The 27,579-nt window shown below is 41.2% G+C and overlaps 1 protein-coding gene across 7 annotated transcripts; it reads right to left on the minus strand.

Moving 5' to 3' along the window:
• Positions 1-313: 313 nt before the first annotated feature.
• ampd3a (adenosine monophosphate deaminase 3a) lies at positions 314-27,363 on the minus strand. 7 transcript variants are annotated; one of them, XM_037545475.1, is made up of 17 exons: positions 27,238-27,352; positions 26,745-26,786; positions 25,893-25,967; positions 14,270-14,492; positions 13,319-13,496; positions 11,698-11,863; positions 11,325-11,544; positions 10,141-10,270; positions 9,714-9,908; positions 9,495-9,626; positions 9,249-9,412; positions 9,018-9,144; positions 7,767-7,930; positions 5,738-5,858; positions 5,230-5,403; positions 4,428-4,538; positions 314-2,294 (listed from the first exon to the last, which is right to left on the minus strand). In XM_037545475.1, exons 3-17 carry the CDS (start codon positions 25,948-25,950, stop codon positions 2,118-2,120), a joined length of 2,340 nt encoding a protein of 779 aa, XP_037401372.1. In that variant the 5' UTR covers positions 25,951-25,967; positions 26,745-26,786; positions 27,238-27,352; the 3' UTR covers positions 314-2,117. The 7 variants fall into 7 exon arrangements, with proteins under 7 accessions (XP_037401372.1, XP_017562767.1, XP_017562768.1 ...); XM_017707278.2 differs by lacking the exon at positions 27,238-27,352 and adding an exon at positions 26,888-27,220; XM_017707279.2 differs by lacking the exon at positions 27,238-27,352 and adding an exon at positions 26,882-27,220.
• Positions 27,364-27,579: the final 216 nt, after the last annotated feature.

Genomic DNA, 27,579 nt, shown 5'->3' on the forward strand with positions numbered 1-27,579 from the left:
TATATAAATAAACTTTGCTTGCTTGATCAGTGTAATTTCCAATTATTTATGCTGTGCATGTCCAGGGATCTTGATGCATCACTTGATGTGCTAATAAGCAGCAGTCGTTCTTCAGCGACACAAGATGTGAGTTTACGTATGATGTTGCAGAACTGGCTTAGCTCATTCCAATGAGCTGAGGACATATCCAATGTGAAAAGTATGATGGTATGTTAAAAGAAAAACTAGTCAACTCCTCTAGCAGAACAGAATCTGTTCTGAAGCGTTTGATTTCAGATGGTCTGTGAGAATTTATCCAACAAGCCCACACTAGTGACCTCTGGAATACGTTTAATTTGGTTTGACTTCCATTTCTCATCATCATTTAGAACAATTTATTAATCACCACAACAACAAACATTTTCCTTAATGTTTAGGTACAGTTAGAGTATATGCTGTTATATATATATCTTTATATACAATATGTGCAACATTTCTGACCAGTTACTAAATTAAGTGGGATTAAAAGGCCACCAGAGGCAGCAGGCAAGCTTTTAAGGTGTTTGTATGAACATACAGTACATCATGGAGAATTTCTATCAGCAAATGAAACGGGAAACATGGTGCTTTCTGTGTTTCAAGCGTTTTTGGTTTGTAATTTCTTACACATTTAATAATCAAGGTTTGTGGGTGATTTCTCTAGCGCAGTGGTCACCATCCCTGCTCCTAGAGATCTACTTTCCTGTTGAATCTACAGCATGTCCCAATTCAGGGGTTGGATCCTTAGACCGCGTCCTTCGAAGGCTGCACTGAAATGAGACGGTCTGCTCTACAGCACCGGAGATCCCGCCCTTACAGGTGCATCACGAAACACCACTCTTGTCATGTTCTTTAAAGATAGAGCCAGAAACTTTGATTTTAGCTGTTTATTTTTTCATTTATTAGAGCTGGAGATGCTTAACTGCTGGCTACGGATGAGATTTTGTTTACTACATTTGTATCATTAGGCATTCACCTCAGCTTAAACCCAGTATTTCTATATTTATATATATTTAACATATTTAAAATTGTACTGTTCAGCTCTGTTGATGCCGCCATGTTCTCGAATCCTTGCTGACACGCAATGAACCTCAGGATATGTTGGCTGGCGAAGGATGCACCCGTTGGATCCTACGTCACCATGGAAAAGGACGACACATTTCTTCACACATGAAGGAGCCTTTGAAATGGGACAGTCTAGTCGTGCCGCTGTAACGCAACCACCCTTGCTGCCGCCAAAGGCCCCATCCCGTGAATTGGGATGCACTGCTAGTTTCAACTACAATCCGACTCACCTGCTCCAGCTAATTAACCTTTATCCGAAGTCTTTGATTGGCTGGATCAAGTGAATTAGTGTTAGGTAAGGGAGCGCCAGAGTGTTAACTGCAGGTTGGAACTAAACTCAGGAACGTAGATCTCAGGGGAGGGTTGGTGATCACTGCTCTAGTCCTTGTATCTTAACTCACGGTAACTGGCTTGAGGTGGAGAGTGGATATGTACCAAATTTCAGTCAACAGGTAGACCAGCTAGGTCAGGGGGCTCCAGCTCTGATCCAGAAGGGCCTTAGAACATCACAGTTTGATGATGTATCTATTCAAATGGACTTTCATCTCACCAGTTATCGGGTTTAGCAGGTATGGGTGACCAGAATTGGACACTCCTGAGCTAGTCTCATCCAAGTTAAAGCTTACATTAAAGGCCACAGTACAATATATAGTCTGCATTCATAGTCAAATTTATTTCACTACTCCTCCAAAACTCATCTCCTATAAAACTGATTTCTCCACATCTCCGCAAGGGGGAGCTACTCCACTGTCTTTCTACTGCCTGCTTTCTCCTGAGTCCTGCTTAACCTCTGAGGCTAGGAGGACGTGTTGCTCAGTGAAAAACTCGTGCAACGGTACTCAGACATCCGTATACCTGCTTTGACATGGAAGACGGTGTTGACAACAGGGTCTTATTTTCCTTACCCTGAGCGGCAATGTCAAGTAATACCAGCACACTGCTGTCCCTGATGCATGCAATCTCATCTATATGGCAGCATGCACGTGTCTATGGGGATGTGTAGATACAGTCTTTTGGGAACATAATCAGCGTTGTCACTCTGGTTGTGAACCCAGGACTTCAGACTTTACTGCGTCCACCAAAAAGCTGAGTTCGTTGCACAGGGTCTCATGCCTGTAGGCCATGCGGATCTGCGCCACGTTGGTTCGCCGGATATCGTTTCCCTCAGGTCCGTCCTTCAAATAGTCGGCCCCGAGGAAGTGCTTTTTCTCCTGCAGAAAGAATGAACCGTTACAAGGTCTCCACAATGACCCATTTGATTGCAAGGCTTCATTACATTAAAGAGACATTTTGATGAAAAATTCCATTTATACAATTTTTTTCCTTATACCTTCTTCTTTCGGGTGCTCCCTATAGGGGTCGCCACAGCGGATCATCTGCCTCCATCTTGCCCTATCCATTGCCTCCTCTACTTTCACACCAACCTTGTCCACCTTCACTACATCCATAAACCTTCTCTGAGATCTACCCGGCAGATCCTCTCCAACATTCTTTGACTAATATATCCACTATTCCTCCTTTATCTCCAAACTGCTCCACCTTCACTGTCCCTCTGATCTGCTCATTTCTAATCTTGTCCATCCTTGTCACTCCCAAAGAAAATCTCAGCATCTTCATCTCCGCCACCTCCAGCTCAGCCTCCTGTCTTTTAGACAGAGCCACAGTCTCCAAACCATACATCATAGCAGGACGCACTACTGTCTTGTAAACCTTCCCTTTCACTCTTGCTGCTATCCTTCTGTCACACATCAGCCCTGACATCCGTCTCCACCCACTCCATCCTGCCTGCACCCTCTTCTTCCCCTCTTTTCTACACTGTCCATTGCTCTGGATGGTTGACCCAAGATATTTGAAGTCATCCACCTTTACGACCTCTACTCCTTGCATCTTCACCTTTCCACCTGCCTCCCTCTCATTCACACACATGTATTCCGTCTTATCTCTACTGACCTTCATTCCTCTCCTCTCCAGTGCAAACCTCCACCTCTCCAGATTCTCTTCCACCTGCTCTCTACTCTCACCACAGATTACAATGTCATCTGCAAACATCTGACCTCATCTGTCAAGTTGTCCATCACCATTGCAAACAAGAAGGGGCTCAAAGCTGATCCCTGATGTAACCCTACCTTCACCTTCAAACCATTTTTCCTTACACCACATGCAGATAATCAGCCAAGACATGTTTGGTATTTAAGGTGTGCTTCTTTAGTTTTGCTCTGAAGGTATGAGGCTAATGTAGTAAAATAATGGAAGCTTATAATCCACCAATTACGCATGTACAAACTGCATGTCTAAATCATCTCACACTGGCTTTAAACCGTGTTTAGTTATTACGTAATCAAATAAACTTGCTTATGCAGTTTTGGATATTACATGGCAACACTTATCTACGAAGATAGTGCTTGAGTATTCATTTTTCCTTTTTAGTCCTATTTCATATTTGCACACTGTCTTTCGTACTCCAAAAGCTCCTTAATCCTCCACTCCTCTCACTTTAAGGCTAGGTGTACGATTTTAACAGATTTCTAAAACGGACAGCATCACAAAATAAACATCAGCTTGTCACAATGTCTTTTTGTCATGAAGGCAAAGATAGTGTATAACACATAACACAAAAGAGTTTGCGCTATGTATGAAATCCCAGATCTCCTCAGATTACATGACACAAACAAAGCCAAAATAAGCTAAACTTACTGGACCTGTTTGTGCTTTTATGTGTAGTGGAAGTGAAAACTAGTAATTAATATGTGTTGAGAAATGCTATCATAGTGAGAGCTGGAGAAATATTTCACTACAAACTGGCAGCTGAGCTGAAACTGTAAAGAGAGTGACTTGACCACTGGATCCACATATTACAAAACTGTTAACGCCTCTTTTTTTCCAGAGTTTTTACAGAAAGCTCATCTGTCTGTGCTCCGCTGTTCAGGAGGTTTGCATGCATCTCTTTGCCTGTTTCTCTGTTCTTTTAGCTCTCTAATTGGCTGTTTTAATCACTCATTGAGTACATCTCTGATCTTCTCACACTACAAGACTTGTGAATGTTTTGGGTCGTAAATATAAAACATGTTTGATAATATCGGAGGGCTTCAGAGTTCAATCAGAGGACTAAAGACTCACTCGTTTCTCCTCTCACACTACCAGATTGCTTCCTATCAAGCTTACGACCTGGAAACGATTGTGAAAATTCAGCTGTATCCAGGTACTTATTAGGAAAAACAAACAAGCATTCAAAGCCTGAAAAAGCTGTTTGCACCAGCCCTATTAATAGATAATGAAAGTTAAGGGGGAAATTATGTAAACTAGATTTCTGCCAAACTATCATTTAAAGGCTAGACAGGTATTACCTGATGGGACAGGCCACTCTGCAGCACGCTATTCCTGGCGATCTCACACAAGTCACATGTGCTGAGCTTCCACAGCTGGGCCGCAATAGCATATTCTTCCATTAGTGCTTCCTAAAGAACAAAACACGACAGACAGCAGGTTTGCTCAAGCTTTGAAAGTGTTCCTGATGAAGTGTTTGATATGTAGCTATGTGTGATGGGTCACTCTACAGAAACGTCCACTTTTCCATCCTTCCATCCTTCTGTGTTACTGGTGTTAACAATCCTCATTGGAAAACACATAATAAAAGGTAACACCCGAGACATTTTTGATAAAAAATGCATTTTACAAAATGGCTGCTACAGAGCATCAAAGGACAAGTCAGTTATGGAACATCCACTAAAATATGTAATTTAATCCATTTGTATCCTATTTTTTCCACAGTTACCCAAGAATGAAGTAGGTCACACCAGTGACGTCAACTAAAAGCTTCATATGAAGTCATGAGCTAAATGAGAAAATCTCTGATAACTGAAAAGACACAGTGGACTCACCATGTGCTTTTCATCATAACTCCTCAGAAAACAGGTAAAAGCAAGTCAAGTGATGTGAGTGTCATTTTATTTAAAAACACAAGATTTGTTTTTATGCGGTAACACCAGTGACACAACTTATTATAAAATAACTTATTACTTTATTTAATATTATAAAATATAAATAAATTGTAACCCTAACTTTTTTTTAAGTGTAATATATCTTTAAATGCTAGAGACACAAAAATGGACGTTTCTGTAGAATGACCCTGATGTTGTTTGTGCTGACCTTTGTGTAGTGGAACTGCATGGGGTCGTCAGTGGAGAGGGATACACAAAGGCCCTTGTGCAGGAACTCTCGCAGTGGGTTCTTTGAGTACTCCAGGAACAGACTGTTGTTACTTAGAGGGGACATGGCAATAGGCACCTGGGCAAGGTAATACAGGTACTGCAGCACGGGACTCTAAGAACACACACACAAAGAGATCTGTTATCCGTGTCTTTGTTTCCATTTACCCCCACCCTGCAGGTCATTTTTAGCATAAGTGCTAGATGCGCATTAGCTTGTGCCTGTACTGCATCACTGAAGCCGCTTTGATCCCGCTCTCATCACTCATGCGGTCAGAGGCGGCAGAAACACAGCACCCCTGCAACAGTAATACAGCTCCATTCAAGTGTGATAAGCTAATGGAGAGTTGAGGTTGCCAGGCAGATGGAGAGAGTGTTTCAGAGAGAGTGTCTGAGAGCGTTTTAGATAAGCTGCCACTGCAGGCAGCAGGCAGGCTACCCCACTGTACCTTCTTCAGATTCAGGCCATGAGAGATGTTGTCTGCAGTGAGGAATGCTGAGACCAGGTGGGTGATGGAGCCAGCCTCACCACAGTGTGGTCGGAACTGGAAAGTGCTCAGGCCCCGTTCTCTGTGGTAATACACAGACACACACACACGTTCTTAGTATTTGCCACATGGTAATAGAGACTCTTACATCGCACAGGTCCAGTGAGCACACCCATATCATAACCATCAACATTAAAATAACAAAGGGGAATTCCACCTATTTTTCAAAATTTGAATTTCAGTTGTTGATATGTTCATGAAGTTATTCAGAGTGGACTGGTGATATTCTCCTTTCTAGACAAACTTATTGAGATTTGTTCACAGCCCTGCATGTCCCCTCTCTGCCATAAATGGTTTTTAAGGCCAGAACTTTTCTCAAAATTATCTTAAAACAATGTCTTCTTCATTAGACTGCATATTCATTACCATTTTATATAATAACGTTGCAAGGTACTTTTTAGAGGCATTATGCTTTATGTGTTTCCCATCACCACCACCCCCTGTGAACAATTCTGACTTGGAAAAGTTTCTCTAAAACTACGTTCACATTACAAGCCTCATTGCTCAAATCCGATCTCTCTGACACGATGCTTCACACTCGTTTAGGTAAGTGATTCAAATCTGGCATTAATGTGAAAAAAGCGGTGTCCTGAAAATGAACCTCATGTGCTCATCCTACACAGTAACATCACGTGACGAGTCAGTGCATCATCAGCAACAAACTAACGAGCAGAACGAGCTTTGCTGAGAAGATCATTAACTCTGATCAGCTCTCAGCTTCATTATTAGAGCGGGACAAAGGAGAAAAGGGTGAGATGAGCTGCTTTTCCACCGTTTACAGGTGGCAATGGCGCAGTGGAAAAAAAAGCATGAATTCCGATCTGAGCATCACATTATGGTCACATGGCCACGAATTGGATATGTATCCGATCTAGGACCACATATGAAAGTGGCTCAGGTCAGATTTACAAAATCAAAATCGCCCTGAAAACATCAGATCGGAGTCACATTAAGGCAAAAAATCTGATTTGTGCCACTTCAACCTGGTAATGTGAACGTAGCCTTGAACAGAGCATTTCACATCAAACCACTCTGAATGACTGACACATAACTGATACCAAATATGGCAATACTTCAAATAAGCGCCAATATTATGCAAATTATTGTTCCTTCATTGTCTTTAACACAGCATGTTAATTTCTTTCTTTTCTCCTTTGCCTTTATTTAACTATTGCCATTGTGCTATAATGTGAATCTATGGCAAGTTCAAAAATGTATAGAATAGAAGACTTTAAAGTAGATTTGCTATAATGCTAAAGAATCTGCTCTCCAGTAAACAGTAAATTGGATGCGCTCAACCAGAAAAGGATGCCAGCACACCAATTTGGCAATATTTTGGTTTCCAATCAAATTAAGGAATATCATAATAATATTAATAAGTAATAATAGAAGCAAACCATCAGTAATAATAGTGTGGCTATGAGGTGAAATACAAGCTATAAAGCGAGGTTCTGTAACACACACAAGACAACTAGAACAGTGGCTTGAGGTCTTGCTCCACCAATAAAAACAATATTCTATGGCCCATGGGTACCTCTACCTTTCCCCACAAAGAAGATGACATAACATCTTTTATTCCCCTAACAGAGCTGCATTCTTTCCAAGAACTTCAACTGTAACCCAACACATAACTGCTACTGATATGGGGGTATTTATAGAAGGCCTGCTGCACTGCAGGAATCGCTCTCTCTCACATCCATGCAACTGGAAACCCACTCTCTATGCATGTCCTCCAGAGATTATTCAAAGTACCTCTAACCCCTGCAGTACAACAGCTTCTCTTTACTGGAACAATTAAGGCGAACCCGGTAAGCCCATTAGTGGTGTGAGCACTGCAGTCAGTTCCCTCTTTTGACAGGTGATGCCTTCATCTAATGGAAATTTCCAGTCTGGAAAGGTTCCAAAGTCAAATAGCTGAGACCGCACTTACTTCCTCAGATTGTTGAGCACCATGATGTTGGCGTACATGTGAAAGAGGTAGTAACTGTAGGGTGGGTTGTCGTCTGTGGTCCACTGCTCAGGTTTGGGGCTCTTATAAGAGAACATGTGATCGCTGTGCTTGGATTCATCATCCACACTGTCAAAGCCCGTCACCTGAAGGAAGAGATATGTTGGCAAGGTAATAAAATGTAGGAGCCAAAAGTATGAGCATATGACTCTGGTACATATCACAGCTTAGCATGTTTAGCAAAAACACATTTGGAGGAATCATATTACGTACGTCTACAAACATGTGAGGGTATCTTGGTTAAGAAGTACTGAATGCTTCAAAGAAAACTTTTGAATAGTTTTCAGAAATGTGCTGCCATTAACTTCACTAGCTGTATTTTTTAGCCTGAAAACCTCACTGGTTTTTCAGAGACTCACTTCAAACAGTCTTATGAGAAAAAACTGAAAATTGGCAAGCTGGTTGCACAAGCAACTAAAGAAACACACAAATGTTTTTTCTCAGTAAAAAGGTTACGATAACCTTTGAATTATCTTAGTACAATATTGTTTCAATGTATTATGGTCCTTTTCTTCATAACAAGCATACAAAACTAGTAGTTGGCATAGATAGCTGGCAAAATTTTCTGTTCCGCCTTAAATAGTGCAGCATTTACACTCCATTACATTCCATTTACACACTACAGCACCATTTAAGGCGGAACTGGAAAATTCTAACAAGAAGCTGGCAAATAGCTGGCTTCAGCTTCATATCATGAAGAATTAGGGGTGGGCATAATACATAATCTTTGAAGGCAAATGATGCCCTATATGTAACTAAAGCCCAGCAGTGAGGAGTTGAACTTTACCCTCCTCTGTTATCACTGTAGACTGGCAGGGTCACCGAAGTTTTCAACCACTACTCCTTGTAACTCAGTGCCAAGAGGCAATGTGACATCGAAAACAAGGGCTGGAGTAAAAATAAGAAATAAGGGCCTATATCTCCAAAAGGCTCACACTGCCATAGTGCTCCAAGTGGCACACTGCTTAGAAAAATGTTTCCCATCATACTGATAAAACTGACTGATGAAACCTGTGCCTGCACACGGACAGTTAACCACAATAGTTAATACCACGATAGTAACCACAAAACAACTGACAAAATCGTTACAGCTGTGGCCAACCTAGCTTATTCAAGGTATCAGACACTCCATGTATGTGTGGGTGAGATCAAACGCCTGTGGACTTAACTCACATATTTCAGAAAGACATGAAGCTCTTTGTGCTTCTGAGGATTCACTGTGGCCTCAAAGAGGGGAAGAAAGATGTTTTCCAGCATCTTGGCAAAGTTAGCAATCAGCTTCCGTGACTTAAAAATGTCACTGCAATAAAATAAAAAGTATTTCACTCAACGGTTCAAAATAATCTTAGTAATGTTACTGGATGAGGGCTGTACATCACTTTCTCACTACACTACAGCACTTACTATATTCTGGGCACCTGGATGATCCAACGCATGTTGGGGGAGTGCACTTTCTGTTGGATAAACCAATGAGAAAGGCTCTCCCACTCCTCAGGGGACCGACCATAAATGGACAGGCGGGGTTCGGCATGCTGGTATTTACTCTCCTCTAGATCATGAGCAACTTCCTGTCAAATTTCAAATGAATTAGTGGAAGTCTATTGATAAGAGTAAGGGACAATGTGAATGATGAATAAACTCTTTTTGTACCTTGATCAAGCGGGCAAAGTACTCTCCCTTGATGTGGTTGTCAGTTTTCAGATAGATTTCTCGTAACTCGCTTGCACCTACTGGATTATATTTGGAGTTGAACTTGTCAAAGCGGTGAAAAGTTTGTCTGCCCTGTGAGAGGTTAAAGTCAGCTCATATCAGTGTCATAAAACTACAAAGAAAAGTATCGCATAACAAGAGCCATCTGCATGCACTTACAGCATGTACATCCAGTGAGTCCACAGTGAGGTCATAGGGGTCCATATTGAGGTTGTTGAAGACCTGTTTGAGGGTCAGTCTCTGTCCAGCCTTATCCAGCACCACACGCTCTGCATCGGTCTTATAGGTGCTCTGGATGAAGGTGAGCAGATGTTTCTGGTTCATGCAGGCCGCAGCATGGATGTGAGTGTCTACCTGTGAGCAATAACGAACACATTTAAGATTTTTGTTAAGATTTTAAGCAATTTTTACACAATTTAATCATTTGCAATGGCGCCCACTAGCTAGGTCTCCCACTCTCACATGACGGCACCAAGCTGAGAGGATAAAGGCTAGCACAAGGTTCCTCAACAACAGTAATCTTAAGTTATACATTGGTTACATCATAAGTTATGAATTGGTTAAAGGAAAGGGAAAGGAGTCATACCTTCCTGACGTTATAGAAATCTCGGTGTGGGACACCCTTGAGTTCTTTGAGCTCAGCCATTTCATTGAGCATCTCATGCAGGTAGAACTTCGATCCTAGGAAGTTCAGTCGTCTGTGGCAGTACGTTTTCCTAAGTACAGAAAAAAATTCAAGTCTAAATGTTTGAAGCTGCTTTTTGTTGCATGTTTAATTTGTTGAGTTAGAACTTGGCAAGACAACAATATCAATAATTATCACAATATAACTTTCCTCCACAGAAATATAAGAAATGTTCGATAGAATAGAGCATTCTCACACGTCCACGTTCTAGCGACAGCCCTGTTGGCTTTCCTACTGCAAGGAAAGAGACACTACTCTGCTGTAGCCACAAGAGGGCACACTTTTGAGTTTATCGACATGATTAGAGAGGGAGGAGCGACGAGAAAAATGAGTGACCAAATATATTTTGCCAATGTTGTCTGAATGGAGCGATCTGCAAGCTACTCACCTGTGAACAAGTGTGAGTGACAAGATCAGTGGTGTAACTAATGGCTTAAAGTGAACTAACCTCTTTCCTAACAAGCTTAAGCAGCTTTAAATCATGTCTGCTCCTCACAACTACAGCACTGTTACAGCACTCATATTTTAGTATTACTGCAATCCATAGCAGCAAAAGAGAAACAAAAAAGTGGGTTTAAACTAGTTACAGCCCTGATTTAAACGAAAGTATACCTAGAATTCTGTGTGTGTGGCATTGGAGAGTGGGGGAACACTAGCTTCCCAATTTTTCTAGCAGCTGGATAACTTAAAAGCAGCTCTCTGTCACTCACACAATACAGCAAACTGATGTTACTATAGATCCAACAAAAACTAAACAAAAAAATAACACTGATTTCAGTTTAAATGTGCCTAAAAGGAGGACTCTGTCTGGTGTGAGAGATTCACACTGCAGCGATCATCAAATATATTGTGGTTAGCTCCTTAAACTACTATGATAGAATAGAGAAACTCAGACGTCTGCCAGCTAGTGTTTGAACACTAATATACTCTAAAAAGAATGTGGTGAGAGTGATGGCTTTAAACTTTAGAATTAACGATTTGACATTTATTGTGACACGTATCGATATTGACCGATAACATTTTTGGCCATACCACCCAGCTCTATGCTGAGTTAATCTTGTCTGCTTTAATGCTAACACACTCACGTAGGACCATCAGCGATCATGGCCAGCACATGGCTCAGGTCCATGGCAAACGTCTCCAAGTCTGGGTAAGGTAGGCAGCGGGGTCTGTTCTTACTGAGAGCCTCAGCATTGTCATACACGTATATAATCCCGTCCCTCATTTTCAGTTCAAAGTCCAAGTTCTCTGGAATATCATTCATGCTGTAGGGGTCCTCTCCTTTGTGTGGGCATGGGCAGATATCTGCACAATGGTTAGATGGTACAAAGTTGATTAGAAACAATAACACAGAATTCAAATACCTAACATCTGACATTTCCATCAAGGACATGGAACAAAACAGGTGACAAATGTTGCCAGCATCACTTTAATATACACATTGATGTCTGCACACACCTGGCAAGACTTCATCGTTCTCCCTCCACTTAGCGTTCTCAGCGCTGCGCAGGAACTGGGCGGTGGTCCGGGGGAAGCGGTGGTAAGCTAGCTTTGAATATTTCTCCCGGATGAATAAAGCTTTCAGCAGACTTTTAGCTGCTTGCTCATAGTCCTCAACTGTGATCTAAAGCCAGAGAAAGAGTGAACTTTCTGTGCTCATTCAAAAACAAGGCAAAGCAACATGCCAAGGCAAGGTCGTAACGCAACTTCATTCGTCCATCATAATTTACTTATGCCACTATCGGTTCATAAACAGGAAAGAGCTTTTTACCACAAAGCCTTTTGAATGTTAAATCACTGATTAACCTTTCTCTTTTTAAAAAGAGTCCATATCCAATATCGTTCATGTACTTGTATTTTACTGTTCAGGTCAACTTATGTTTGTGTGGGTTTATGTACCATAAACTGTACTTTTATAAGTGAGAATTTTACCAACTCTTCTTTATCCCCTATAATTAAACAGGCTATTTTTGTTACTGTGCCTTTATGCATGTTTTAAAGTTCTTATGCTGGTCTCTATTACCGTAAGAAACACCTGATGGACCTTTTTTGCCACATATAATCAGTACATAATCTGTAATCAATAAGTACGTCATTTAATTACTAATAGTAGGTAAATTTTATTTATATAGTGCTTTTTACAACAGATGTTGTCACAAAGCAGCTTTACAGAACAATCAGTATTACAGAGAGAAAAGAAAATCCGGGTCCAAGCCCCCATGAGCAAGTCAGCGGTGATGGTGGCAAGGAAAAACTCCCTAAAGAGGAAGAAACCTTGAGAGGAACCAAGACTCAGAAGGGGAACCCATCCTCCTACGGTCGACACTGGATAGCAAACATTTTTAGTATAAAGTATTATAGTACAAAGAGGGAAAAAGAAAAGCCGTGATTAACTTGATTAATTTATGATTATGCAGCAGCAGCATCTGAGGGTGAGGATTGCACAGCGTTGTAAAGCAAGAAGCTCAGTGGGGGTCAAGCCAGTCCATAAGGCTGGTGAGCAGGGGCACCCAATCAAGGCAGAAGAGGCAACAGCATCAGATGCACAAGATGGGCAGCTATTCAGCTCGGCAAAGAAAGGAAAGAAAAATGCAGTCATTGGCTGACCACAGATAACAGTATAACAGAGCAGCAGAGACTTCGGCAGGTCTAGATCTGACAGGGAAGACTAATCACCAAAGGCTTGACTATACAAGTAAGTTTTTAGCCTAGACTTAAAAACTGAGGCTGTGGCTGAGTCTCAAACATTAACAGGAATATTATTCCAGAGCTGGGGGGCTTTGTATGAGAAAGCTCTCCCCCCTGATGTAACTTTATTAATTCTAGGTACCAGTAGTAAGCCAGCACCTTGTGATCTAAGTAGGCGTGATGGTTCATAGTGGGAGAGAAGTTCACTGAGGGGCGAGTCTGTTTAGAGCTTTATACGTCAATAATAGAATTTTATAATCAATGCGAAATTTAACTGGTAACCAGTGCAGGGATGATAAAACTGGGCTAATATGGTCGAACTTTCTGGTTCTTGTGAGGACTCTGGATGCTAATAGAACTGTGGCAGTCTTAGAAGAGTGCATGAACTCACCCCAGCACAGTAATCTCCACTGATAGTGACTCTCTGGTATTCCGGGAAGTTGTCTGAAATGGAGGTGCAGGTGGAAGCAGGGGAAAGGAGTGGAGTGGCTGTAGTTCGAGCCCAATCCACAGTCACTGGAATCTGAAGGGACATGGACTGAGACCGGATCATCTTAAAACTCTTCTTCCTGAGCATATAAGAAGAAACACATCAAATCATTACATATTATGTTCCTTTATCAGCTTACCTAAAAGCTTATGTTAAAAATATATGCTGAAGTAATGTAAATAATTCTGTTAAAGGCTATTACTTCGGCATAGCGTTACAGAGCCAGTCTGATTAGGGTTGCCTTTGAGATGGAAAAGAAACCATTATCGCATATACGTATAAACAGTTTTGCCATTCAAGCACACTAGACCTGGGAAGCGGACTGGAAACAAAACATAGCAATGAAATAAGCCTGACAGCAGAGTATTATTATTTCATATCTTCACTACCAAGTCGTCGCTGTCCAAGGAAAAAAAATGTATCTCCATTTTCGTTGAGTTTTATTTCTCTACATCAATTGAACAAGGCAGCTGCCCTTTACACTATGTGAACATTTAATAATGAACTGACCAATAGCAACGCTCCAAAATCACTTGGAGTAAAATCTCTTTACATTAACTTACATTGAACATTAAAAGGTTTTTGCCCTCTCCTGTAAACTTACCATTTTGGAGATGCATGTTTTTCTTTGGACAACGATGATACAATAGCTCATACCTCAGTTTCTTCAGTGTTCTACTTTTCATCTCATACTCCAGTCCCTATGAAACCTTAGAGATTTTCTAAAGATTGTAGAAAGATTAGCAAAATTATCAAATTACAAAACATAACACACTGCTGTGAGTGACAATGGTGTGATTTAGGGCATGGTGAGACTGACGTTCAGATACACTGCTGCATGCTTGTGCTAACCTCTTGGCGGTTTCCTCAGACTGCTGTTCAGCCAGTTCCCGGAGCAGCTCTCTGTCTTTGGCCTGCTGCAGGCCAATGGGGCAGTCTTCAGGCACCGTGTACATGGAAAGAGCATCTTTATTCTCTTCCTCCTTCAGCGCTGAGGCGTACACTTTTTCTGCCAGGAGACGCACCTCCTCATCCACATCACTCAGGGTGATCTTGGGGAACTGTCGGGGCATTTCTGCACAAAAAAGTAGCAGTCAATTTTGACAGATAATATAAATACATGCATGTAAGGGAAAACAATACTTGAATAACAGATACAATTCTTAAAATAAGAGTTTAATACACTCTGTAAGCACCACTGAAGGAATCAAAATGTACTGTAAAATGTAGTCAATACACTTCATATAAGGAAATCATGACTATTATGTCAAAACCATGAACACATTTACACATGACTGCTCACTCAGGCTATAGCAGTTAGCCCACCCATTCACACTGAAGTGATAAGTAATGTTGCTACTAAAGACAGTCTGGACTGGAGTTAGGACTGGACTGCAGTAGGGAAAATGATTAAACATTGAGCTGTTCCTGACTGTCAGGAAGCAAACACCTTATTGCAGCATTCCAAGGGATCCACAGATCTGAAAGGAACACCTGAAGCTTTGTTTTTTCTTATGTTTCTGAGAATTTAATTCTGACTTATACAATTGATAATGTACATTTCAGCCCAGGCTACTTTTTGAAGATGGCACAACACAGGACAGCCAATCAAAACAGAAGCCATTTACATTTCATTACATATTCTTAACCCTTGTGTGGTGTTGGGGTCTGTGCGACCCATTTTCAATGTTACCCAAAAGAAGAAATTTTGTTTTATTTTCTACAACCTTCTTCAAATTCCTTGTCCTTTGCTCATTTTCTGTGAACATATAAAAATAACCTATTTAGTGCCTTCACTCTGTTCATTCCCCACACATTTATACTACACGTGTTGGGCTGAACCCACAGGGAATAAAAGTGTGGTGGTGCTGTGTCTTTCACTCTGTTCTCCTCCTGCATGGCCTGCTGTGTGTGTTTGTATGTGCACGTGTGTGTGTGTGAAGCAGAACAACATGGACAGGCTGCTGACTGGCTACAGCTGCTAAAAGAGAACTCCATGTTGGTTGGTTGTGATATTTTAAACATCTGCTATTTTTACATAAACTGTTATGGCTGTATTGTATAAAAAAAAAAAAAAAGTAATGCAGTGGGTCCACCAGACCACTGAGCAACAAGAACATCAACATCACACAAAAGTTAAAGGTAACAAAATAACACAATGACAAAAACAGCCTTTCATTTTAATGGATAAAGAGTGCTGAAAAAATGCTGAAAATGGTCATGTGAGTAGGAATTAAAACTTACGATGTAAGTTTTAAGACAAGATAAGACAAAGTAAGATAAGACAAATACCAAATATCACCTCATGAAAAAACACAGAATAATAATAGCACTGACTTTGTGCTCATTCAATTCTAGTGCAAAGTAAGGTGCTGTTAGAGAAAGGAACTCTCTTCATGATGTTTTCTATAGCTTGTGTCTATTAATTCTAATAAGGATTTTTAAAAATTACAAGCCGTTTCTCTGAGATAAAATATTAGTTTGGTTAGTGCCCAAGACTGCTGCGACATAGTGGGTCAGTCAATGCCACGCTCATAATCACCTCTGTCACTTGGACAACTACCGTTATGTATTTCATGGCTCCTATTAACATAGCTTAAAATAAACCCTCCAGTGCCAGGTGTGTTTCCAGGCCAGACTGTTTGGAGGTGGTCAGTGGGCCAACACATGGTGGGCTGTGTACACATCGCTTCAAGATGCTTATGTGTCAGTGTGGACAGTAGCCCAGTATATTTGGCAGCAGGGAACAGCCTCGGCTGCCCTTTATGAGGCAGAAATGTCAAGGTTTTCATTCCTCTCAGCCTCTTTTAAGAAGCCTACATTCCAGCATTCACTCACTTGCTGTCACTCAACTGCCAACAGCTGCAAATCCCAGAGACAGCAGCATCTATAGCGGCACCGACACAAGGCGAAAATCAAAAGGGTTCCCATCACACTTTTTAAATTTAGAATGAAGCTCACTGAACTGCAACAAGTTGCAGTTCATTTAAAATGTAATTCCACTGATTTTTCAAAAATCACACCATAATTCATCAGTTGAGATATAAACAAAGTCACTCAGAGTGATCTGATGTGAAATGATGTACTGTAGAGAAGCAGGCTGACCGATGGTTTAGATGAAAATACAGCAAATTTTATTTATTATCTAAAATGACCAATACACATAGGAGTCTTCCGAGGTTTTATATGCAATGTTGAGAATGGTTCAATAGAGGTAAATCTGAAATAAGAAACTTTCTTTGGGTACTGTTATGACATCCTGTATCTACTTCTCCCCCAATTGATTTTAAGAAATATGATTTAGGCCACAATGTTACCTAAAAACCCAGGGAACATATTTGCAACCATTTAGAGTAACAACTTCATGCAAGGTAGCTTTTAGGGGTATTAAATCCTTTGTCCGCATGGCTCCTACTACCACCACTGCGAACAATTCTGACTGGTAAAGTTTCTCTAGAATGAAGCATTTCACACCAAACCACTCTGGATGACTGTTTACAACTATTATAGGATATAACAATTATGCAGAAAGTTTAAAAATTCAATTGAGTCCAAAATGATCATACAACTGCTTTGGGAATACAGTACTGCAACATTTCTTAAAAAACCTAAGGAGCAGAAAGTACTGATGTACAATTTAGTTATACCAGGACTAGAGCTGAATACTCCTGCTCTAGCCAAATGTAGCCTGATACTCAAAATCACTGACTCTAACATTAACCTCCTTAATCAGTCTCAGCAAGCTCCCATGCAGTTGTGGTTGCAGTCATCCTCACCTTCAGCTCCTGCCACTGCCATTTCAGCTCTGAGTAATTACGTATGTACGTTTGAGCGTTGTCTGTGATGTGGGTCAGGTCCAGTCCCACTCTGATTCACTGTCTGTGCCCGTGGCGGTTTTGTGTTCTTGACTGTCTCCATCTCTCTATTTTAAGAGGCCAACGGCATCACGTCCGCAGAGCCACTAATCCTGTGAGCATGTCGCAAGCGCCTGTCAACAGACTGGAAGCCCGCTGCATATGGACAGCTTTCCCACGTAAGCCTCATGTTCTACCACACCTTCCACAAACATACCCTCTTTAGAGACTCTACCGTTCTTCTCTAGGGCTCCCAACCCTGTTGGTTCCACAAAGTTGCCTCAGAGCCCCAGCCACTGTTTGACTGACAGGTCCAGCCTATGCTCCCCAACATAATCCCTGCTATGACCTTGCACTGGGAGCAGGACATAGGGGCTCAAAATAAGTAATCCATTCAGTGAGCAGGTAACAACGCCTATAACAAACCCCTCTCACTTCATCTCCAAAGCCTAGCTTGGGTGATGGCACACCTGCCCATGCACTTCCAGCTTGTTTACACATCAGACCTCTGGCCAATTTGAAACTGTAGAACAGGGGCCTGTTCACAGCAGAGAACATGGGATGATCCTCTACCCAGCCTGTGGAATAGCCTGGGCTTGGCTGTAAACAGTATGTGTGAGATGACAGAGGGTGGAGGGCCGGGTGAGGCTTACCTGATCCGCCTGTTGTTCTCAGAGCTCCTGTGGGGCTTTGTCCTATCTCTGCCTTTTATTATTAACAAGCATCCAATGCACGTCCAGGAGGATCAGCTGTAACAGCTGCTTTATCTGTAACCCCGCCAGAGCTTCAAACTAACCCTAACCAGCAGCCAGTAAGACTGCTATAGCCTGGCCATGAACTTACAATACGGAGAACTTCACAAGTCACCAAGGACACCAGCTTTGTGTGGTTTTTTTAAAAAGCCCCCTTTTTAAAACCCAATTTGTACTGCTTTTTTGAAACAAGAGTTCGAGATCACATGTGAAAACTATACTGAGAAAACGGTGGTTGTGATGGTTCACTCGAGTAATGTTGGCAACAGCCCCCAATGACGGCAAAAACAATTTACTGCCAGTATAAAAATAAAACTTTGCTCATTTACTGATTTATTTTGTGCAAACCATGACAAGTCAGCAGTATTACACACAAACATAACTGAACTAGGTGATATCCTACATTAAAGAACAGTTAGTTCCAGGCACGCAATCTGATTGGTTAAGAAGCGTTCTAACTGTGCTGTTATTTCACCATAAAATCACTGCATCACTCTGCTAAGATGGCAATGCTAAGCTTAACGACTCCGAAAGCTGTAGGAGACGGTCAAGCCATTTGAACATATTAACGTCTAACTTTGCCACAAACTGAAAACAGACACTTTTAAGATCACATTTGACCAACAGCCAATTTGGTCCAACTCTGAAGATGAGACAACACTATACTCCCAAACTGTCGGTTGGTCTGCGTGGAGCCGGAGAACGAACAGAGCTATAATTTGCTGAAAGAACTGAACATTAAAACATAGTAAACGCCGCGTTCACGCCCAGTTTAGGAATTTAGGACTTTATTTAACTGTTGAATTAAAGCAATAGAACACTCGAAGAGTGCGTTATTGCTATAACATCACGGCTGTGATTTTTGTCGCCGTAGATCATCACAGCCGTGATGTTATTTCGCGATAACACACTCCCTCTGTGTTCTACTGCTTAATTAACACCAACTTTATTGTGCCTAACAAAAAGACCATACCGAAAGCCACTTTAATGGTATGGTGCACATTTTAGAACATTCTCATGCTACACGAGGTTAAAGAATGAAAAATGACTTTAGTCTTGAGTAAAAATGTGCCTCAGCTCTCGTTTGTCAAATGAAATGGGCATTTTCAGCGGCCTCAAATGGCTTCAGAGAAGAAGGCAAACAGTCAAGCTATAAGCAACTGACAGAGCACAGTCATCTGTCTTTTACAGCTATTTAATTGTAACCAGCACAAAGAAGAGATATTAAATATTTTTCTCATCAATTTTATTAATTTTGGAAATATTTTGTAACCTTCCACAAGTAAACAAGTGCACAGGTGACGAGTGATGCTAGAACTGTCATGATCATGAAAATTTAGCTGACAATAAACTGTCAGCTTGGCTGATTCACCATCTTACTTGTTATGTTTACTTAGTAGTTAAAGCTGGTTACACTGTCCAATTATTAATCAATGATCAATACAATAAGCAATAATACAACAGTGTGTGCACATTGACAGAAAACATGGTCACCATGTTATTTTCCTTTCTAATGTAAGTCTCTCTTCATATGCTGTTATTTTCTTATAATCTTAACCATGTTTATTTTAGAGTGCTAGCAAATGGTCTTTGGCTTGCCTAAGCGGTGATAACTCTCACACTCTCACCTTGCCCCCTACCTCTTTGTATTGAAATGACCCTTTGTCTCACGACCTTAAGGTCTCTTCCCCCTACATGTCTCCTTCTGCAATCCTTCCTTAACCCTCCTCAAACTCCTTTTCCCCCTCCTTAGTTTTTCAATGTATATAAGGTTCTTCCAAAATATTCTTGTTAGACTAGACTCCTGATCCTGCCGATTGACGGTTGATCCGCTGCGCTCTGTATGTGGAAATAAACTCCAGTCAACACTGAAGCTCTAGTCTCCTGACTCTTCTTGTCGAATTTCTAACAACTTGGTGCCGTGACCCGGATGGCTTACTGAAACCAACTTGGTGAGTAAAAACGCCATTTTCGAACTGAAGAGAAATTCTGGCTTTATAAGATAGAGGAGTCAATAAAGTTTAGCCTCTCTGAAACGAGGGAAGTTTACTTGTCACTGATAAAGAAAGCTAGTGTTTTTTGTGGCTGTTATGCCCTTTGTTTCAAGGGAAATTTACTTGTTGTCACTGGTAAAGAAACCTAGTGTTTTTGTGGCTGTTATCCCCTTTGTTCCAAGGGAAGTTTTTAGTTGTGGTTTTTTTGCCTTAGCTTGTTATCTTGTTACCTCACAATGACTTCTAAAGGACAAAAAACCCAGAAACGTGGTAAAGATTCTTGGAAACCTCTTAACTATAAAAATAGCACATTAGTTAATGACATCCTGTCTGACTCAGGAACATGGTGGTTTGCAGCGTCCAGTAGCTTATCATTCAGCTAAATTAGATGCTGTAGCACGTGCAATGGGTCCATGCTTAAGAGCAGAACATGCTACCTATCTGGCACAGTTAGCATTTGCGCCAAGAACGCTAGAACAAGTAGTCACAGTCAAATGTCCTCATTCTGTATCAGCACTACTCAATAATGGCTGTGTATTGTCAGTAACAGTCTTCACTGACTTATGCTAACGAGGAAGGGGATGATCATGATTGCATTGAATTATCCAACCCTCATCCTGTTTTTAAGGATGCCCCTCTTGATAATCCTGATTTGCTTCTTTTTACGGATGGTTCTTCAACCCACACTGATGGTCAGCTTTCAAACTTTGACCAACGGTAGTCTCCCTCCTTCTTACTCAGCCCAACAGGCTGAATTAGTGGCCTTAACCGAGGCATGTAAACTTGCATTAGGCAAGAGTGTTACCATTTATACTGATTGTATATAAGGTATGCTTTTGATGTAGTCCACGCTTTCGGACATTTATGGAGTCACAGGGGTTCTCACACAGCTGCTGGCACTCCTGTTAAAAATGCAGATTTAGTACAGAATCTTTTGGAGTCTGTTAAATTACCCACAGACCTAGCTATCGTGAAAGTCAAAGCACACAGTGGTATTAATTCTTTTGAAGCACACGGCAATAGAATTGCAGATGAAGTGGCTAAAAGGGCTAGTTTTTTTATCACCAGCTAATATTGCATCTCTTGCTATCACAGAGTGTAAAACTAATGACATTTCTTCTATTCACAAGCTACAGTCTGACTCCCCAAATGGCATCTGGACCAAAGGGGGAAAACTAGTAGCACCCGAATCATTACTTCCTTACCTAGCTACACAAATACATTCTTTGGGTCACATTGGAGTGGAAAAGATGGTTAATCAATTCTCACATTCCTGGTGGAATCCGAAGTTCAGGGAACAAGCTAAAACCATAGTTCAAAATTGTGTTACTTGTAATCAAGTCAATGTTGCACCTCAGATGCGAACTCCTGCTGTTAAAACAGTGGCACCTCCAGGTCCATTCCGCCATTTACAGGTACAGCAGGCAGTCTGTAAACTTCTAAACGTGAACTGGAAATTTCACTGTCCATACAGGCCACAAGCTTCAGGAGAGGTTGAGCGTGCAAACCGTGTCATCAAAGAACGGCTAACTAAACTCCATAGTCAGGAAGTAAAATGGACTGCAGCATTGCCTGCTGTACTTTGTAGTATAAGGGCAACTAGCAATAAAACTGTTGGGCTTAGTCCGTATAAAGTTGTGATAGGTAGACCAATGTTGGTCCCAGGTGTGATTGATCTCTGTAAAGCAGATGTGCATCTATTGTCAGATACACTTCTTAACTACTGTCAAATACTAACACAAGCAGTACAGGCAGCTCAGAATCAGGTCATTTGTGCTTGGGGTAAACAAGCTGAAGACGGCCATACCATAATTCCAAGTCAATTCGTCATGGTGAGGAAACATGACAAACAATCTCTAGAACCTATGTGGGAAGGTCCGTATCAGGTTCTTCTGATTACTGACTCTGCAGTAAAGTGTGAAAGAAAGAAAACATGCATTCACATTTCTCACTGTAAAGTTGTGCCTGCTCCTCAGAACTAAGTATTAGGGTCAGTATGACAGGTGGGTCATGTACAGATCCTCAAGGAAGAACTATGATTTCTATTATCATAGGGGTTACCCTTGTGACGATATCTCCACACTGTGCATTATCATAACAGCCTCCTCTGTAACCTCACACGAGTGTAGAATAAAAACCTCCAAACTTTAACGAACAGTTCACTGAGTTAGTCTCTTTTGTGTATTCTACAGAACCACATAGACGGTAGATGGTGTCCACCTCCATCCAGAACATCGAACTGACGAATGAAGCATAAGCCACTACACCCGAAGAACAGAGCATATCTTCCAGATGATTTGCTGAATCAGCAGGAACTGAATGTATCTTCAGGACTTCCTGACAACGGAGAGGAGACAAGTATACCTTCAGGACAACCTGCTCAAGCAACTGCCGCTGTTCACTGAAACATCATGTATGCATCACAAATTCAAACATTGTGTATGATCACAGCGATGATCTGTGGTGTAAGCGCATGGGATTGCACACACAAGTCCAATGAAGATGTGACATTTCACCATGCAGGAGCAAATCATCCAAGCTCCCTGAACCGCACCTATGGATATGTTTTGCCTGAAGAAACCATATGCTTTTGGCATTTCTGCAGAAGTAAAGACTCCGAAGCATTAGGACCTAGTTCACTATTGGCTAGTTTTATAATAAAAGCAGACTTGGTAGAAGTGAAACAGCGAACATACATTCCATTTGTCCTACAATGGAATGGGACCTTATTTTTTACCAAGACAAAATTTGAAAATGAAGGCTTATACAGATGTAGATGCGGTGATCATGTCCAGTATCACCAGCTTAATGTAGATATTGCATGGAGAACAAGCCAAGGGGGAAATCATGTTCCAAGCATTTCCTTGGATAACTCAAGAGAGAATGTTTTTTCCCCATCTCTTTTCATTCACTAGAACTAGTTCTTTGGGAACCAATAGAGATAGGCATCGCCTTATTCGGTACAGTTATAGCCATTTTAATTGTTTGTTCCTGCCTTCAACTCCTCATTGTACATATGTATCATACTTGTAGTCAAAATACAATTTTGTGATTCTCCATTAGGGAGAATCAAAGGGGAATTGAGAGAAAATATGGTCACCATATGTTATTTTCCTTTCTAATGTAAGTCTCTCTTCATATGCTGTTATTTTCTTATAATCTTAACCATGTTTATTTTAGAGTGCTAGCAAATGGTCTTTGGCTTGCCTAAGCGGTGATAACTCTCACACTCTCACCTTGCCCCCTACCTCGTTTTTGTATTGAAATGACCCTTTGTCTCACGACCTTAAGGTCTCATCCCCCTACATCTCTCCTTCTGCAATCCTTCCTTAACCCTCCTCAAACTCCTTTTCCCCCTCCTTAGTTTTTCAATGTATATAAGGTTCTTCCAAAATATTCTTGTTAGACTACACTCCTGATCCTGCTGATTGACTGTTGATCCACTGCGCTCTGTATGTGGAAATAAACTCCAGTCAATACTGAAGCTCTAGTCTCCTGATTCTTGCCTAGCTGATTCCTGGGTATAAATTAAGTATCATTAAAATGTTCAGTTTTTAAAAACAAACATTTTAAGAACATGACACCATCTACAGTCCATAACATTATTTAGAGATTGAGAGAATTTGTTTGGACAAGGCTGAAAATATATATTGCATGCCTATGATTGTCACTCCTTCGGACAGCACTACATTTAAACCAACATGCTTTAGTAATGAATATAACCACATGGGCTTGGGACATTTCAGAAAACCTTGGTCAGTAAACACAGTTCATCGCTGCATCTACATATGTAAGTGAAGACTCTACCACACAAGGCAAAAGGCTATATCTCTGGGCTAAAGCTCATCCGAGACAGACTGACAGAAACTGGAACCAGAAACCATCCCGACTGTTACCAGTGTAAAGTTGAAAAGCCAAAAACTGTCATGGTATGAGGGTGTGTTAGTACCAGTGGCATATGTAACTTGCATATAGAGTATCTAAAAGCACCATTAATGCTCAGGGGTGCATAAACATTTTGGATCAACATATGCTGCCATCTAATCGGCACCTTTTTCAGAGACGCCACTGATTATTTCAGCAAGACAATGGCAAACCACATTCTGCACGTGTTATGACTGTGGGTCTTCACAGTAAGAGCGTGCAAGTGCTAGACCGGCCCGCAGTGCATACCCATTAAAAATGTATGGCACATAATGAAGTACAACATACAACAACGGTGACCCCAGGGTGTTGAATTGTTCTATAAAATTGTTATATTTCAAAACTACAATAATTTGTGTCCTTAGTTCCCAAATAATTACTGAATGTTGTTCATATACAAAATAATTAGTTGACATTAAATATCTTAGTCATACTTTTTTTTTTTTAATTGAATAAGGCCAAAAGAGCTCTGCTAATCATTGCATTCTGTTTTTATTTGCATTTTACCTACTGTCTCAACTTGCTTGAAATTGGATTCATAGATTAACTACAAAAAAGATGACTATATTATACAACCACAAGTTTTTCTGAACTGTGTTTTATTATGTTTGTTTATTTGGCAAAGATTAAGACTCAACTCACATGGAGTCACTGTCTTTGCCCATGTCCACTTCAACATAAGGTAACAGTAAAACAACAGTAACAGTAAAACAACAGTACCCCACCCTCCACTAGCCTGGTGGTTTAACTGTATATTGTGTATATTTTCCACACAGTCACCTAAATAAGAGTACTCTGTTACCAGCACAGGTCTATTGTCATATATCGCTGCTGTCTGAAGAAAACCTTGCATCTGCATTTCTGCCGTTTTTCAGATTTTGACATAGTTTAAAAATGCCTGCTGGTCTTCACATTGTGTGCAAGTTTCATGATGAATGGACCAAAAGAAACGACCCAAAATGACTGGGGGGGTGTCGGGTTCCAATGACATACATTAAATGTGAAGTAGTTTTTTTTTCCTTTTCCTGTAAAGTTACCATCTTGGGGATAAAAAGCAGCGATATGTTACTATTCGGTCTACAGCAGTTTAGCCCTACCCACTCCCAGTTACGTCAAAGGCTGCTTTGTGAATGAGTTGCAATACAGGGCAGCCAATTGGAACGGAGACAATTCACACATATCGCTCTCAAAGACGCAGTCATCAAAACAGCCTGTTTAATCATATAGGATAAAGACAGCCATGTAAAAATGACTTGTGACTGTTTTAGTACATTTAGTACATATACACGCAAACATAAGAGGACCTCAGAGGAAAAATGACATGAGCCCTTTAATTCCTATTGCTGGAGAGAGATGAATGAATCACTGAAGAGGCTATGTTTGAATCAGATGTACCAGCGCTCTCATTCTCTCCATCTTATTGATCAGTAAGCAGTGTGGATCAGATGGCTGGCTGAGGGATTTGAGCTTTATGACAGATTAACAGAATGCTGGTTGGATTTTAATGGTCCAGGCTGAGAGTTGTAACGCAGGTCAATGAGAACAGAGGGGACATCACTGCACCAGAACAGCAGAGTCTCTGTTGACACCCAAGTGGAGACTTTGTCATTTATCAAAGTCTCAGACTGTTTAAGCAATAGTGAAGGTCTTCTCCACAGACTCTGGCCAAGAAACCAGCTGTCCTCACTGGACCTTTTCAGTGTTTGTGATTGCCTCAGTTATTAAAAGAACAAGGAGCATGACCTCCTTGGCTGCAGCTTTAAAAAAAAAAAAAAAAAAAAAAAAGCTTACTTGCTTTCAATATTGTACTTGAGGGGTAGTGCATCCTCTTGGAAAATATCCTTATCTATGCCTTGCCTGTTTCTCTTCAAGAGCACTTTTAGGATGGAAATGCAGTTAAAAGTTGCAATGTTTTTTTGTTCCATGTTTGGATGTAGAGAGAAAAACTCACCATTTCCCAAACAAGGACTCGACAGCTGCTTCACCAGGCGGTTTCCTCCTCTACTCATTCTCTGTGCTGTCAGGCCTGAAGGGGGGAAGCGAACATGACCATGACAATGTGGCCATGGTCACATAAAGAGAGAACCGGCATTTGCTTTCAACCATCTATAGACTGAGCATCTACAGACTGATGTGATCTAAATTTCTGCATAATTTAATCATTGAAATGTAAACAAAGTCACTCAGAGCTCTGATGTGAAGTGGTTTGCTACAGAGAAACTACCAACTCAGGTTTCTCTACAATGGTGGTGATAGGAACCAAGCGTCACACTGCATCATGCCCATATCTAACCATTTTATTTACTACCTAAAACAAGCAGTAAGCCTATGCGCGTCTTCTGAGCATTTATAGATATGTCGATAATGGTAAACCAGTGGTAAAGCTAAATAAAGGGGTTTTGGGGGGGTGTGGTGGTGTTCTTTGCCTTTGCACCCTGCTTTTTAGCTGAGAACCTTATTTCAAGACTAGATTAACAAGCTCTCCGGTATCCAGCAGGGTATTCCTAACCATTTCCATGTAATAGCTTTCTGTGAGGGAGCTTTTGGATGCATTAAGCTCTTCAGACGTCTGGTTCCCATCACCACCACTGTGAAAAACGCTGACCTGGTAGGTTTCTCTAGGACGGAGCATCTCACATCAAACTGCTCTCAACGACGTTGTCTACATGTTAATGATTTATTTACGCACAAATGTTGCAGAGATTTAGAATTCCTCTTTAAAACACAGCTGTAAATGGCGTTAAGAAAGCAACAGCACCAAAGGAGCTGAGCTGAGCTGAGCTAAGCTGAGCTGAGAGCCTACCTGCAGCCTCACGGTGAGGGAAACGCTGCTGAAGGAACTTCCCTGAGGATAAAACGGAGAGAGAAACAAACAGAACCTGCTCCGCTGCACAAACCAGCACACAACCCTTCACCACCTCGGTGCCGTATTAAACTCACCCTCACCAGTGTCAGTGTCAGTATCAGTCGCGGAACAAAGCACCCAGCTAGTCGCCTATTAGCATCACTCAGCTCCTCCTGAAGACGCGGCTAACAGGACCGACTTTATGAAACTTGTTTGCTAACGTTAGCTCGCCGTCAGTTCCTGTTCTCTCAGGTGAGGCGCAGCGAGAAGGGCTACGGGTGGCTGAGCATCTTTCGGCAGAGCAAACCTCAAATAGCAAACTCACAGTGGGACATTATCAACCCCCTATTTTCTTTCAGTCTTCAAACAGTCTGAAGACGCAGCCGGTTCGCTTCTATAGCTGCATCCCATACAGATTCATTTCCAGGAGGACTGATGTACGTGAACATACCTTTGTAAATGCGCCAGACCCTGAAGTGCCCCCCTGTGGAGAGTCTCTTCACAGGAGGACATTGTTGTGGCACCTTTGCTCTGGATGTGCGTGAAAGCTACACATTGGTTAGTTTCTCGTTAAAGCAATAAGCCACGAGAGTTACTACGATTTTATCCTTTAGCAACGCCATTGACGCGAAGTGGATTCCCTAAAACCCCCTTCCCTGTGGTAAAGTCACAGTAGCGCACTGTCTTAAATGGCTTATTGCAGTTATAGACATCATTTATAACCTAAAAATGAAATACATTGAAATACGTAGTTATTTAAGTTATTATTAATAATAAAACGTATAAACAAGTA

The sequence above is a fragment of the Pygocentrus nattereri genome, chromosome 15, assembly GCF_015220715.1.
Source record: "Pygocentrus nattereri isolate fPygNat1 chromosome 15, fPygNat1.pri, whole genome shotgun sequence".
NCBI classification, from domain to species: Eukaryota; Metazoa; Chordata; class Actinopteri; order Characiformes; family Serrasalmidae; genus Pygocentrus; species Pygocentrus nattereri.

Excerpts from the sequence above, each read along its gene's own strand:
- ampd3a (XM_037545476.1), bottom strand. The coding sequence starts at position 25,950 with ATGAGTAGAGGAGGAAACCGCCTGGTGAAGCAGCTGTCGAGTCCTTGT. Across the intron at positions 14,493-25,892 it reads GAGTCCTTGTTTGGGAAATG|AAATGCCCCGACAGTTCCCC; the intron begins GTGAGTTTTTCT and ends TTTTTTGTGCAG. Across the intron at positions 9,909-10,140 it reads ATTTCTATAACGTCAGGAAG|GTAGACACTCACATCCATGC; the intron begins GTATGACTCCTT and ends TATTGCTCACAG.